General features: G+C 39.9%; 1 protein-coding gene across 1 annotated transcript; it reads left to right on the forward strand.

Moving 5' to 3' along the window:
• Nucleotides 1-11132: 11132 nt before the first annotated feature.
• tbr1b (T-box brain transcription factor 1b) lies at nucleotides 11133-14881 on the forward strand (the record flags this gene model as incomplete). Its single annotated transcript, XM_080497690.1, has 6 exons — nucleotides 11133-11824; nucleotides 12084-12238; nucleotides 12465-12586; nucleotides 12847-13005; nucleotides 13353-13414; nucleotides 14038-14881. The coding sequence occupies 6 exons, from the start codon at nucleotides 11133-11135 to the stop codon at nucleotides 14879-14881; spliced, it is 2034 nt and encodes a 677-aa protein (XP_080353816.1).
• Nucleotides 14882-16817: the final 1936 nt, after the last annotated feature.

The following is a 16817-nucleotide window of genomic DNA, read 5'->3' on the forward strand; positions in this document are numbered from 1 at the left end:
CCAATAACAGGCTGCCTCTGAACATCACCAGTGTAGAGAAAGGAGGAGCAACTCTCATGCTTTGTTTTTCAGCCCCTGATCCTGTAATGATAAGGTCCGCAATTTCTTCATATACAGAACAAATTATTTATCTTTATATACTGTTAGATATGTATATAATGTATATATACATATATATGTTTTCTTTCATCTTACACTACTGATTAAATTTTCACTGTAGAGTCACCAAGTTTGAGACTGGCATGCGAAGTTAGAAACATTTTATATTTCCACGCGCTGCTCGAATCCTTATGTAGTTATTGGGCATTCTATTTTTTGCACACAGCCATATGGCTGTGTGCAGCTTCAATTAGACACATGGCTGGTATCTAAGATACACCGTGCTTGATTAGCTTTGTCCCTTCTTATTGTTATACAGGAAAAGACAACAGTACTGTCCTTGATAGATGTATCAGGAAAAAAGATCGCTTCCCTTCAAATAAGGTCCCCATTGTAGTCACCCCTCTGGTTTCACACATGCTTATCAGACTCCCAAACAACACCTAGTACAGGTGTGAATATCAAAATCCCCAGTGAAAATCACAGTGGGTACTCTCATGTTGCCTTCGGAGTCCTCTTACATACAGTAGTGGCTTTGCATTGGGGCCGAGATGCTGCTGGCTAGCAGCAACTGCAGAAACACCTTTGGCTAAGTGTAAGGTGGACCTCCTTACACCAAATGCACTTAATGACTGAAGAACCAGCACCCTGATCTAATTGAAAAAAGGTGCCTAAGTGTACAGTAGCTGGTTATTGCCCAGTATAATCACACCATAACAGTACTTTCACAATTCATTAACAGGTACTTTCACAATATACAATAATTGAAAGATGGATGCATAATTGTTTGCAGTTCACACCACGAGGAAAGTGCAGCGATCCATCTAATGATACTTATAAAGTGTAGTGGGTTGGGATGGAGATGATGCCACTTGAGGTGTCATCTGTGTACATTTGTGATGAGGAAGGCCTCGTCTTAACACTTTGTCAACATAACAGATACAATCGCTGTGAAGATATTAATCATGCTCATAAGACTGAGGAGAGATGCGCTGTGCACGTCCGCGAGGTGAGCAGATCAGCGCTCTCACTCTCATACTGACCACCTTTGTGTCATGTCGTGGAAGGATATGAACCTTGTTAGTGATGCTACATACAAATCAATTCATTTATTCAGTGTTGAGAAACCATCTGGCTTGATCAGAGCTGAAAGTCATCCTGGCAGGCCAGTTCCCTGACTGACACCTCATAGAATTAGTGGTAGGATGTCTTAATTTGCCGTTTTTGCTCGGCTCAGACTCCACCCTTACTTCGCTATACTGTATTATGAACTGAAGAGTCTTCCATGAGCTCCAGTTCCCCCAAGTCTTTTGTTACAGCATTGAACAGATTCATCATATCTAGTTGTTTATTAGTCTTAGATAGTGAGATATAACACTTTTTGTGTTCTCTTTGTGGAAGCTGTGAAAATGGCACGCCATATGTAATACACTTGCTTGCTGCTGGTCTTGCCAATTCCCCCATGATTGGTAATTCCTGTGCCAATGCTCACACTCTCTCTTTGTCCTTGTGATTTGATTGAGCTTGTTGGATTGGATGGGTTTCTTTTTGATGCTGTGTCTGGTGTTGAGTTGTTGATGTGATGTCACTCTCAGTCCAGTTAGAATAACCATTTGACCCAGAACATACGTGCTCAGTTGTACCTCAAAGCAACTGATAAGTGGAAATAGAAGATAAAAAAAAATAAATAAAAATAAAGCTCTGAGACACACATTGCAAAACAGACATCTACAGCAAACGGGACATAGATACACAGAACCCAAAGCATCACCGTGCACTGCTTTTTTTCCCTCTTCTAATTCTCCACTAAACAAATTGGCTGCATATTTTGTTCACACCTTGTGTAACTTGGGGATAGCAAGCGCAATTCTCCCCCGTCATACCTGTGACAACAACCTGCAAAGTGCTCCCAGTGCCCTAATCTGCAAGGTAGAGACCTGCTGCTGCCGCATGTAGATGTTGTTTTCTTTTTCCGTAGATGCTTGTCCCTGTGGTTTTTACATTTACACACCCACCAGAATCACACAAGGTAAAAGAGAATATGTGTCTCACAAACAACCAATTTTTTTTTTTTCCCTCAAAAAACATGTTCGTGTTCAGTGGAAGGCAATAAAGGCATACTGGTGGTGTTTGATTTAGAAATGGCAGTCAGACCGCGATTTTAGCATCAACAGATGGCCAGTAGATTGGTTTAAATGAGTAACACCACTGCCTGCTTTAGAGTTGGCTCAAGTAGTAGAGTAGTGTACTACTGTCTTATCATATCTCCTTGTGTGAATGATGATGTCACCGTGATAGATGCTACTCAAGTGGGATCAGACCTGCTCAGTGATGCCTGTAGAGACCAGCTCTGGGAGATCCCTGTCTGGCTGCATTATTCAACAATGCTCCTTACCTCTCTCAGGGAAAAGGGATTGCTGAATATTTGAAAGATAGATTTGATTTTTTATTTAAGTGCATAGATGTAGATGGGAGAAGGGGGGGAAAAAAAATATAGATGGTGCCAGTCGGTGCAGCCTGGATGGTCACCAAGGCAACTTGCCGAGTTTTTCTGACTGATCTACGGGACTTCTTGGCTGTATCACCGGGGGACGTTTTGGAAAAGTGTGCTGCTTCGAGCGCCTTTTGACTGCGACTAGGAGTTGACGGATCATTGATCATTTTAGTTTCACAATTATGTGTACCAGTTGGTTTACGATATATTAGCCACTCATATTTTCAGCAGTTTTGTTTCTGTGCCGGGATGTACACCCATCACACGATGCAGCGCATTAGTAAAGCGCAAGCTGGAGGTCAAGTTTTCATAACGTGTGGTTAACACTTCAAATTTTGTATCTATTTTTTTTTTTTTTAAATCAGGTAAAAGGTTGAGGGTCTCCTCTGGAATCCGAGCCTGTTTTGTTAAATTGAATGAATCAATATTTCATTTACAACATAAGAAAGGAAATCTGCTCATTGATAACGTACCAGACATCGTGCCAGACAGTGATAGCCGATTTTCAAAACGGCAGTGCAGAGAAAAAAAAAAGAAAAGAAAAGAAAAAGAAAAACATGGCTGCAGAACCACTGCTCAGATCTTGATGAGCCAAGCTGAGTATTGATCCATCTGGCTCTGGAGACACTGTCATGTCACCTTTGCATTTAAGTGTTATCTTGTCAGCTTCAAATGATCTCGCTGTCAGATCTGGAGTGAGCCGGCCTGTGTGATTTTGCTTTGTCTCTAATGTCCAGCTGTTGCTGCAGCAGTCTGCACCAGCAAGACGTTTGAGTCCAGTGTGACCTCGCTGTGTGTATTTGGTTTTTAAAGAAGTTGTACAGTATGCTATCTTAACATACTCCCACATTATTTACAATGGCTTGCTTGAGATGAACTCCTGTGATTATATACTTTTTGGTATCACCCATTCCTTGGGACAATTATGTAGACAGCTTAAAATGAATGGTATCAGAAGCTTGGTAACAGCACAAACGAAGTGCAAATTGCTTATAAAAGGATTTTTTTTTAAAGAATTAGTGGGGCTCTAGGCTTGTGGTAAAAGGGCACAAGCCCTCTCAACCAAGGTGTGGTAACAGGGTGAAAATTTGAAGGCAAATCCTCCTCCTGTTAATGTAGCTCACATTATGCATTCCACTCACAGAATTCATTTTCATCTTTTCACACATGTTTGCGGAAAATGTTTTTGATCTTGTCCACTTCATGCTGTCCCTTTTCCCCCCCGATCTTGTGCTTTTATTAAACCCAAGCCAATGTCCAATATCTAATGTAGTACCAGAGTATCTGCTTCATTTTATGGTCATTTAAAGAGTGGATCAGTTCCTGAAGGCTCTTGGAAATACTGCAGGCCAGTGAGCGTGTTGGGCTGCTATAAAAGCAACAGTCGGACATCGGTCAGTAGTTCACACTTGTTGGAGCATACTGGTGAGGCTGCGATGATGGATTCTGTCTTGAATAAATGTTTTCATCTTCCTAATCAGTGTGAAACATTAGCACTGTACTCGAGTTCATTTCTGCAGTGCACACCATCCTGCAGGACTTGCAAGTGCATGGATTCATTTAATTTTATAAAATACCAAGAAAACTAATAAAAAAACAAAATGGATCACTATACATAAAAAAAAAACCCAACTAAATCTATACTCTTCACCTCACCGGTAAAGTTTCTGGAGAAAATAACCTGGTTTCTATGTGTTTGTTTGTGACAGCCTGGATGTAAGTGGTGAGGACATAAATCATGTCAGATTTATTTTTCCTCTCAACTTGGAACATAGTTCTCTTCCCTGCAGAATTCAGAGCTGATCATTAACCTTTTCTTTAGTTCCTTGCCTTGCCTGGTCACATTTCCTCTCTATTTGGTTCCTGGCCCCATATGCCACTTTCCTATTTCCTGCCTGCAGACAGCAGGGAGTAGCTCTATTATCACCTTCCTAGAGCTGTCTTTGAATGTGAGAGGCAATTCCATTTCACTCAGCCATGGGGAGGAGGAGGAGGAGGAGGCGGCGGCGGTGGAGGAGGCGGTGGAGGTGGAGGTGGAGGAGGAGGGGAAAAAAAACACACCATAGAGCACTCCGAAATTGGTTTAGGCTTGCTTCTTATAGTTGAGTGTAAGGCAATGTTGCACTATTTGCTCGTATTTCTTAGATTTAAGGATTATACGATGCACATTGTGAGAGTGTATGGTTTTGAGGTCCGGTTTTATAATAAGAGCAGAGGTCAAGTGCTACGTATCATGTCTGCTTGTTGTGTGAACACTTTATCGTCAACTCCATTTAGAAGTCATCCTTTGAAATATTAACAATCCTAAAGCAGTTAGCTTACGCTGCTGTGAAGCTGCGCTAAACATATCGAAGAGCTCTCTAATGCTTTCCCTCTCAAGTGTGTTCGCTGCATTTTGTGACATTTTACCAGGAACTTGTGTTATTTTTGGGCTTCCCTGTGTCTTATTCCAGCTTTTATCGGCGTCTAGTTCTTTGGAACGGTCGGGCTCTTGACAATATTGCTCCTGGATAAATTAAACATGAGTTACGTAGAGTGATAATCTGTGGGCCTCTCTTTTCACACTGCATTCCCAATGAGCTGTGTGTTGGCCTGGTGTTGTTGCCTGTGATTTTAATGAAGATTATTCTTGTAACACGACAGTCGCCTGTTTGCTCCTATTCTCCCCCAAATATTTTCTTTTCAAATCGAGAATTTTTCTTTATTTTTCTTACAATCTGTGCAACATTTGTGTTTGAATCATATTCTTTTCTTATTTATTTTTTTTTCCAACAGCAGGTCAACCCCCAGTTTATTGTTGGTGTTATTAAAATATTTAAGTCCAAGATCTTAAAACTGGATTTTGAGTTGTTATTGGATAAAACACTTATCGTCATGTCACCCAAGTTATCGATTAAAGAGAACCCTGCAGACACAGCTGTGACTGGGTAATTAGTGCTTGTTTTCTTCCTGTCTAAGCACTGTGCGGCAGGCTCACATTAAAACAAATGCAATGCTTAAGTTACTGCTTATAAAACCTCCGTTTTCTATTGTTCAGACTCAGGCTTGCAGTGCTTGAGGTTTCTCAAGCACCGCTGGGGACTCTCAGAGGGGTAAGTGCACACTTCATAGCATGGCAACTCTTAAAATGGAAGTGATGTTTTATAAATAATTTCAAAGTTACAAACATCAGCCTCACAATCACAGCGATTCAATGATATTCATTTGGCATAAGTCAGTTTCATTTCTGTGAGCTTTTCATCAGAAATGGCTTAAAAAGTAGAGTTAGTCTGAATTTTTCATGCCATGGGCTTACTGGGGACAGTGGCCATGTTCTTCACTCGCAGACGTCTGACAGTGCATGGCAGCAGAAATAACAAAATGGTCACAAACCCCAACTGCACTCGCTGGGTCACACAAGCTCTTTAAAAATTTAAAGAGACTAGCAACAAACCAAACAGTTGATAACAGGTCAGTAGCAGGTGATAAAAGAAGTTTGGGTTGCTACATTAGATCCTCCACTAACTTTGTGCTTGCTGACATTATATCCTCACAATTTGCGAGGCCAAATAATGCACATCAGATGGTGTGAAGCAGAAGCGATTGTAGTGTCTAGAGGAGTAAGATATTTCACAAGTGTTACTTTGCTACCGAACTGGTATTAGACAAAATTCACACGTCTATAATTATGCAAGGACTTTTTTTTTTTACTTACCGTCTTCTCTACACATAGTATTGTAGTTTTCATGAAAGAGAAGCTCAGCTGGGAAACGATCTGATAAGAACCGAACTGATGGTTGTTTCTCCATGAGAATTGTCTTATTTCCTTTGGAGTATGTTAATTGCCACACTGTCAATGCCCTATGATGACAGGGACTGAAGGATGGGAGTTAAAAATAACTCCCAGCAATATGCTCTTTGTCATCTGACTAATTTAAAAAGGTATGTAAACAACTGTATCATATATAAAATTTCATATTAATGACTTGTCACCCAGTAGTGTTGATGAGACCTTGGAATAAAATATAAAAAAAAAATATGATGGATTTGCATAATTTGCGATGTTTACAAAATAACAAACAATGGATATTTTGATTAAATAAAACCAGATTCAAGATAACAAAAGTGTGCATTTGTAATATTGACATGTATGTAGTTAGAAAAGCTGAAGTGCAATAGAAATATGTGTACAGCACATTGGTAAGCTTAATATAATAGTCTTTAGGAAAGAATACTGCTGTAAAAAGCTTTCGAAAGCAAGTGTGACAAAATGAATAAAACACATTTCATTTTACATTGATGAACTTTATTGTACTCTGATAAAAAAAAAAAAAAAAAAAGAAGTCATTTTTGTTTTGGCTGAGAAATCCCTCGAGTGCAGTTCTGGTATGGTATTAGTAAAGCAGGCATGGCATTTGTATTTCCACTGAACATCATGATCACCTGTTCTGAGGTTAATTTGCTGCGAGCTCTGTGGTGGAGAAAAAAAAAAAAAAGATCACATCTGAGTCTGGTCTGAATGGACCACCCTTAAAGGACATCAATAATGAGCAGGTGTAGGAGTGCACTTCTGCGTACACGTGTGTCTTGGTGTGTCCAGGGAGGACCGCTAATAAGGGTTTAAAAGCCACAACTGTCCACTCCGCCCCTTAACAGGCCTCCAGCTGTCTTTTCTGTCAGAGAGCACCCTGATTCCCTCTGACAGAGCAGATCACTGATGGCAGGAAACCACAAGGGGCAATAGTTATGTTTGCATAGCACAAAGCACCTCCACACATGACTGGATTAGTCATGCTAGTTAATTAAAGACTTCAGGTAAATCCAGGTTGTGTTTTTAAAAAAGAAAAGACAAAAACGGCAGGAAGGAGGAAAGGAATCCTTCACTTTGATTTATTGATGGAAATTGCGATGTGACGTCTAGCAAACAACATATAAATAACTTAAAGGCCATCTTAAATGCATTCCCATGAAATTTTTAGTGCCGCTGTAATATAAGCCACTACCTGTCATGAATCCCAAATAACCTTGGCTCTATCCTCTTAGTTCAGCCCAGTGTGCCTCATTCCTTATTACTAGCCTGACAAGGAAATGTTTACCCATCCGACAAGAGACAAGCCATTTCATAGTCAGAAAAAGCAATTTCACCTGACTGGAGAAGCACACTATGTCCCCATATCCTTGCTGGCTATAATTTTGTTGTCATTTTGTGTGCTGTGATCATATCATTGAAGTGACAGTGCTGGGCATTAGGTAAAGTCCCTAAGCTGGTGCTCACTTTCAGGCTTTTTCTCTCCTTGTCATTCACATTGATTGGATTAGACCCAGGTGGTGAGCAGATTCCTTTGGCAAAACAACAGACAATTGTGATTTTTGTGCTTTAATAAACATTCGTTTATGCTCATTTGCACATGGATTTCAATTGCATGCCTTTAAGAAAATGTAACACTTTCTAAAAAAAAAACAAAAAAACCCTAAAACATGTATTTGTTTGTTTTCACACATTACTTGTGTATTATTAATTTGAGTGCTTCAGTTTGGGTTGAGACTACCATATTAAAGTGTCCATATGCACATATGATTTGTGCATATGAAAAGGTATAAATATAAATGCTTATTATTGAGTCACAAGCCATATGCTCAGCTTGGTCAATGGAGGGTATGTTCAAGGCAGTAAGCAGAGATCTTAACCTGCTGTACACTACATCTCCCCCAAGGGACGATGCTGGCCACGCGCATAACAAATCAGCCCCCTCCACTTTGGTTATGTCCACTGACTAACTGAGCCAATAACAAGAGTGCTCAGTCTGATAAACAGGCACCACTGCGCCTGGGGAAACGCAGTGAGCTGCTGCATGGGTGATTCAACAATTGGTTTGTTCAGGGGAAAAGAAAAGAAAAAAAAAAACAAGAGAAAAAAAAAAACAAGCCCACTTTGCTTGTTAAAGATCAGTGATGGAAGTGAACCATAATCCTGTAATGAGTCGAGCAGAGAGTGGCCTCTTTTCCTCCGGCTCAGACAAGTCTGTGCTTGCATGTTTCACAGAAAACTAGATTGCCGGACCCAGTAGCCCTCCTACAATGACCCCTCTTGTTAGCTTCAGATATTAATGGTTGTTCATTAGAAATAGAAACTGGTTATCCAACAGTGCAATTCTCTGAACCTTATTTGGTTCCAGTTTTTCTCTGCAGGCTTGTCACACTGCAAAATAACTAGAGCAAAAGTTGCTCACTGAATCAGAAATCACCATATGATCTTTCCTCATGCACCATTAATTCACAAGCGGAAATGACAGGGGGAGGGGGGGGCGTTCATTGATCTCCACATTCTTACTTGGATAATTGCCGGCTGATAATTGAGAAAACTGGATAATTTTAAACTACATAACAATACAAACTTATAGAATAATAAATAATAAATAATTAATCAAATGCAAATATGCATTTGATTAATTGAGCCATCAAGCCATATGGATTAACTGTCCAGCAGGTCCACTGGGATTTCATATTGGAACTTTTCCAAAATGTCCCCTAATTTTTGTTATTTTCCCCCCCCTACAGAATTGACATTAATTGTTCAGCCTTGCATTAACCGCATATATAATAACAATAATAATAAAAAATCATAATACATTTAATACATCTGAATAAAGATAGCCCAAACTGTGGTACCCTTTCAAAGAACAATTGACTATATGTGGTTATGTCTGCATTTCTTCCTCTTTCTTTCAAAGTTGTAATTTTACACTGATAGCAGTCATATAATGTGTGATTAAACTGTTGTCATTGAGAAAGGCGATGCTGTTGCTGCTGCTGGTGTGTTTTGCCACATTTCTTTGGTAAAGCATCTTATTCTTCTAGTCAGTTCATTTACCTCAAAAACATAATTAAGAAATCATGATTGAGAGAAGCATTTTAACTACCACAGAACTAGTGCAAGTTTTCAAACATAGCCCCGCTGCTTTTTCAGTCATATAGTTCAGGTTGGTTTTCTTGTTGCTGTTGTTGTTGTTTCTCTATATATCATGCACTCCATGTACACAAACCCATCTAACTTAGACACTTTTGAAGCAAAATTATGAAAAATTACTTTAGTCAGTATAATGCTTTTCAGCATGCTTTATGATTACTCATAAATGGCATATAAAGGTGTTTATTGTCAATGGATATCACGTAAAGGGTTAAAACAGCGCATTTACAAGCACTTGAGCTTTATAAACCTGCGATATAGAACAATTTTCTCGCGGTGAACATGTAAATTAGTAGTCCAATTTGAATATAGTTAGAATAGTTTGTGAGGAAACCACTCCCCTTGAACATCTGTACGTGTTAACCTGGTAATAACCTTGTTAGTAAACGATGCTGTGAGGAGGTTTGCACTGGTTGCAGCTGGTCTCTCTGCACTGGGGACTGAGTCAGTGGAACTTGCAGCCACACTCCCCCATCCTCTTCAGTCAGCACTGATTCACTCCATCGCTGCAACTTTTCGCGCGACCTGATTTAAATCACGAGGTTCAGTCTGCTCTTTTCTATTGTATAATACTTTTACTGAATGCTCATTACAATAATTTTCAAACTCATTGTTCGAATTAGCACTTATCCTTCACCATCCTTGTTTCACGCGGACTATCATTAACTGAAGGGTTTTTTTCTCTCTCTCTCTCTCGCTCTGCCTCTCTCTGGGAAATGAGATTGTTCCCTCTCGTTATGTGCAAATTAAGCAGATTTAATAATATTTATTATTTGCATTTTTTTTTTAGAACGTACACACAAATATATATTAAAATCTTTTAAATCATAGTCACATTTTGCGTTTCCATGCAGCTCTATTTGCTACAGCATGCGCTGTTATCAGTGCACCAGTTCATAACTTTTAGTGCATCAAATATTTACCAGCAGTGGGACTCATAAACACATCTTCAGTGGGACGCCATGATTTCACGCTATATCACAGACATTTTAAGGCATCAGAAGCATTGCCTGTCATGGACTGTCATTTTTGGCGTGTTAATAATATATCTGGGTTTCTTCGGCAGACATACTTTGGCACTCATGGCGCATAAATAGGTAAATAACGGGGATAAAGGTAAATAACGCAGCTGGCATTACAGCAGGGCAGCAGAAAACGATCCCTATTGCTGCCACTCCTGTTCGGTTTTCATTTATCTTTTTTAAAATGTAGTATTATTATTCTTTTTTTTTTTGGGGGGGGGGGGGGGGGGATGTCGAAAAACAGTGGGAGTCCATATGTTTTTAATGAAATATAGGCCCTTGTCACACCAGAAACAAATCACTTTGCTCACAGCGCTATTCAGATTGTCCTAATTAAGAGCTGTCTAATTAAATTACAGCCTTGAGTTAACCAATAGCAATACTTGTTTCATTAGAAAAGCAGGCAGTGTGATGGAAAGAAAATCCTCCCTGATTGCAGGATGGTGTCAATTGGCTAATTTGCTGCCTTCGGTAGCTCAAGTCATCGCAAGGCGTTTTCATAGTGTTTAGGGAAAGGCGTGCGCAAAAGCTTGCGATATAGGTTGAGCTAATAGTTGCTTCCTATTGAGCAATGCAGGTCGAGAATTGCATCTCGCCGACGAGTGAGCTCTCCAAGAAATTTATGAATGTGGGCAGTGGCTTTTCAAGCTCCAATGGATCAGAGCTTTCGTTGCAGGACCATCCTATTATATCTGCAAGTGACAACCTGGAGAGAAGTTCACCTCTGAAAAAAAACTCTAGGGAGATGACGAATCAGTCAGAGGCAGACAATTTCCCCGACTCCAAGGACGCATCAGGGGACGTCCAGAGGGGCAAACTCTCTCCTGATCTTCACGGAGTCTCTGACATCCGTCATAATTTCGATGGAATTGCAGGAGAAAGGTGCATCTTTTCTCCGTCTACCCAGCCGCAGCCAGTTTCAGCAGCACCCAGTGCCATGTTTCCCTATCCGAGCCAGCATGGACCAGCGCACCCGGCGTTTTCTATCGGGAGTCCCAGCCGCTACATGGCCCACCACCCGGTCATAACGAATGGAGCTTACAACAGCCTTCTTACCAACACTTCTCCTCAAGGCTACCCGGCAGCGGGCTACCCTTACGCGCAACAGTATGGACACACGTACCAAGGAGGGGCTTTTTACCAGTTCTCCTCGGCACAAGCGGGACTGGTTCCGGGGAAAGCGCAGGTGTATTTGTGCAACAGGGCCCTGTGGCTCAAGTTTCATAGGCACCAAACGGAGATGATCATTACAAAGCAAGGACGGTGAGTACCTGTATATGGACATAACCTGAACGCCTATAATAGTAATAACAAAATAAAGAAATCCAAGACGAAAAAAAAGTCGACTCGTCAATTTAAATTATTATTTTCCACGAGTACAAATACCAGCGGGTAGCTAATAATAATAATGATAATTTCAAAAAAACGCTTATAAGATTTCTGTGTTTTTTTGTTTGTTTGTTGTTGTTGTTTTTATGAACGTCATTTGCCAAATCAGCACTCTCTTTTTTCTCCTCCATAGACGAATGTTTCCATTTTTAAGCTTCAACATTTCTGGCCTTGATCCAACTGCTCACTACAATATATTTGTGGATGTAATACTCGCTGATCCAAATCACTGGCGGTTCCAAGGAGGAAAGTGGGTGCCATGTGGGAAAGCAGACACAAACGTGATAGGTAAAACACATGTTGGAATTATTCAATTTGGAATTTTTGTAAAAAACAAAACAAAACGTTTTTTGTTTTTTTTTACAAACTACAATTCTTTTGAATCCACCTGTAATTTGTCAATAAATTAAATGTTTTAATAAACTGTATTTGTTGAGGAATACGTATTCACGGAGGTTTCTTTTTTTTACATTTCATTTATTTTATTTTTCTGTTCTGTGCGTAATATTTTTAGGCAATCGTGTTTACATGCACCCGGACTCTCCAAATACCGGCGCACACTGGATGCGTCAGGAAATATCATTCGGAAAACTAAAGCTTACAAACAACAAAGGTGCTTCGAACAACACTGGACAGGTAATTAAGCATTATTTCTAATAATCAAGTGACAAACGATTTTGAGTATTGTTGTTACGACTGTTTCAAAATATTTTTCTTTTTTCCCCTTTTTACTTGTACTTTTTATTTTGATTACCTCGTTTATTATCTTTATATGTCGTGATATAGCCATTATAATGATTCAAAAGAAAGTTAAATAGACATGTCTGTTTAATTACTTTTCTTTCAAAAACTTTAAAATAGAGTTTCTTGACGTGCGTCTTCATTCGCATCTCCAGATGGTGGTTCTTCAGTCTCTCCACAAGTACCAGCCCAGGCTCCATGTGGTAGAAGTAAACGAGGATGGGACAGAGGACACCACTCAGCCGGGAAGAGTCCAGACTTTCACCTTCACAGAAACGCAATTCATCGCTGTCACAGCCTACCAGAATACCGACGTACGTCCGCCTCATGTCCGACACAATGCAAACGTCCACCAAGACTAAAATATCATCAATTTCAACCGCTTCCAGGCAGCGAAAAGACGACACAAAACAAATATTTCTATTATTAAATGTTTTGACACACCTTTTTTATTAAACGCATGGGAAAATATAGGGCCACCCACTGGGGGATAAATACATTTTAACAACTTTTTATTCCCTTGCTGCTGCGAGTTTCTCTCAAAAATACAACTCTGTGTGATTCTATATTGATTAACATTGCAGAGATTGACACTGTGTTCGTAAGATCTCCTGACACTTCCTTTTTCTTTTTAACGTAATCACTGCATATTTTACCACAGATTACGCAACTGAAAATTGATCACAATCCATTTGCCAAAGGATTTCGGGACAACTATGACACGTGAGTATTTTCTTTTTTTTCAGCTACATTTTATGTTGCCACTTTATTTTAATCAGCAACGTACTAAACATGTTAACTCTGAGAATGTTTACTATTTCTATATGAGGGGCTTATGCGCTTTAAAAGAAATGGCCCATATGATTATTCTATATTTAGGCCCATATGGCCGATGCAGAACTACGTTAGATTTTTTTTATTTTATTTTAACAGGTGGGAATGATAAATAAATACTAGACTAACCATAAATACTGATGTCCAAATATTATTAAAACTGTGGCGTCATGTTCGATGAATATTACTATTCTGCATCCATTCGATTCTGGCTTGTTTTCAATGCAAAAAACACATTTTGATGTATAAATGTTCAAGTTGAAAACTTGAATATAAAATATAAAACAATGCAATCGAACTATTACGTTCTCTTTATTTTTTTCTTGTGCAATGAGCAACATTGAGCTTGCATCTTTTAAGAAAACATGCGAGATTTGATGAACAATAATAACTAAACAGACAATCCCTGCTGACCTGAATTGTTTGTATTTTTGACAGAACGGCCAGTATTCTAGTTTCTGAATTGTTTTCCTGTTTTGTTTTGTTTTTTTCCCTTTTCTCCATCTTTTCAGTGTCTACACGGGGTGCGACATTGACCGCCTTACTCCATCACCGGGTGACTCTCCGCGTTCACAGATCGTGCCGGGTGCGAGATATGCCATGCCTAGCTCTTTCCTGCAGGACCAATTTGTCAGCACTTATGCCAAATCTCGCTTTCACCCTGGCGTGGGGACTGGTCCTGGCACGGAGCGCAGCGTCCCACTCGGCAACAGCTTGCTATCCCCGCAGCAAAGCGAGGAGCCCACTGTTGCCACCCCCCCGCAGCGATGGTTTGTCACCCCTGCCAACAACCGACTGGACTTTGCTGCCTCGGCATACGACGCCGCCGATTTCGCCGGTAACGCGGCCACCTTGCTGTCCTACGCAGCGGCCGGAGTGAAGGCTCTTCCCCTGTCGACTGCGGGCTGCTCCAATCGGCCCCTTGGCTATTACGCAGACCCGTCTGGCTGGGGAGGACGCACGCCGCCGCAGTACTGCGGCGTAAACACGAAATCCGGCTCGGTCTTTTCCTGCTGGCCCGCCAATTCCATCGGTAGCAGAGCTGGGGCCAACTACCTGTCCGAGGAGGGAGACTCCATCACGACGGAGAGGTCGCCCATCGGCGCCTCGGAGGAGGCCAAACCCAAAGACATGACGTCCGAGTCGAACTGGATAGAGACGCCGTCCTCCATTAAGTCCATAGATTCCAGTGACTCTGGCATCTTTGAGCAGGCCAAACGGAGGAGAATCTCACCTTCAGCCACGCCAGTGTCAGAAACAGTGTCCCCGCTCAAATCTGAGTTGCTGGTCTCCAGGGAGTGTGAGAAAAACTGCACAAAGGACATCGGCTATTACAGTTTCTACCCTCACAGTTAAAATATCTATCTATCTATCTATCTATCTATCTATCTATCTATCTATCTATCTATCTATCTATCTATCTATCTATCTATCTATCTATCTATCTATCTATCTATCTATCTATCTATCTATCTATCTATCTATCCATCTATCTACCTACAGGTTAATCAATAATAAACTAAACAAAGCAAAACAAAATTGAATGAAAGGACTGTCATATCCACAGTAATGGCCAAAGTGTAAATTCTACGACTTCTTTCTATTCAGTTCTGCGTTACGTTTGGAGCCTTGTTTCCACACTGCTGCGTCAGAATACACTGTAATTATTGAATATAATGTACATAATATTGGACATTTGGTGATAGTGATTGGATGTACACAAAAATAGATTAAATCTCATTCCTAAGTAGTGTTTAAAAAAAAGAAGCATCCTTCTGTTAAGTAGCCTAAACTGTTAGTTACAAAAAAGTATTGAAAATTTGTACATTAAATGTCCTTGTGTAGCATATACTGACACAATAACCCCTGTCAGTGAAAAAAAAAAAATACGTATTTTGTACTTTATCAAAGCTGTAGGCTACCAAATGTTTAAATGACGGTGCCGATCACCGCGATATTCATAATTCATGTTGTTAAAGAAGTTATAAATGTCGTTTATGTAGATATAGGTTCCTTATTTATTTATATTTATTTATTCATTCATTTAATTCAGACGGTTAAGTTACATAGCTTGTTTGCTATGCTGTTGTGAAAATCCTCTGTATCTGCTGTAATGTGATTGAAACATAATAAATGATGTTACCATCAGGATTTATGGTTTATTTTATTATTCAATGATTTAAATGTTTTCTAAATCGCGGATCGAGATAATCTAATATAAAGGTGCATCAATGAAGATTAAAACAAATAGTTTATTGTTGAAAAGCAGCTGGGGGCCCACTAATTACGCATCAGTTTGGATTGTGCGTCAAAAATGGTTTTGGCCTCAAGAATTGATCTTTAATTGGCCGAGGATTATTTAGTCAGAGCTGCACGCATTTAAGTAATCGACAGATTTCTTGTTTGACAATGAGAAGAAAGTTTTTGGTGAAATATGCAAACCCAACAATGTGACCCGGAACATAAAGTAAAGGTAAAAACCATCATTCAGAAAAAGAATTAAAAAAATTAATGTTAGACGGCTTGAATAATTGGATGGAGTTTTGGATTAAATTTCAAGTCATCAGTTTGTGATCTAATTCAATGATCAGTTACAGGATATTGAAACGATCCTCAGTAAATTTCGGAATGAGGATTTGGACTTTAACGCATAATGAAGTCACTGCGCACTTAATTGGATTTCAGTGTGAAAGAGAGGCTCACAGCTGTCGAGAAGAGGTGTGGCATTTAGCTCGCTGAAACGCTCACTTCATCAGCTACAGGTCTTCTCATACATAAACAGCAGATGGCGATAACTCAACGCAGATCCTGTAATGAAAGAAGCTCCTGGTGCTGGATCCAGGGGGTCACACCGAGGGCAAACTATAGGAACACAAGGCAAAAAAAAAAGCAAAACGCACCTGTTTTGCTTTTTTCTTTCTTTCTTGTTTTTTTTTTTTTAATGATGAATATTTCTATAGCAAACTTTTTTTTTCATGAGTTTATTAAACGTCAGTAAACATAATGGTCCAAATGCATTGTGGTCTATCTGCACCAGCTTTACTATTTTTTTTGTTTTTAATATCAGTTGAGGACGTCGTGCTGCGCAAAACACTTAAACGTTTTAAGCATTAATCCAGAGGCTTTTGATGAACTCGGTGAGCTTGAAAACACACCCCCTGAACTCAAGCAAAGAGAAACACAGCCAAATTGTGACGCCATCAGATCAACATGAAGCATTTAACTGTAAAGTGGACCAAATGCTTTCCCCGGGGAGGATTGCCCATCCTCAAATTCAACAACTTCAACACAA

Source organism: Blennius ocellaris (assembly GCF_963422515.1).
Source record: "Blennius ocellaris genome assembly, chromosome: 6".
Classification (NCBI taxonomy): Eukaryota; Metazoa; Chordata; class Actinopteri; order Blenniiformes; family Blenniidae; genus Blennius; species Blennius ocellaris.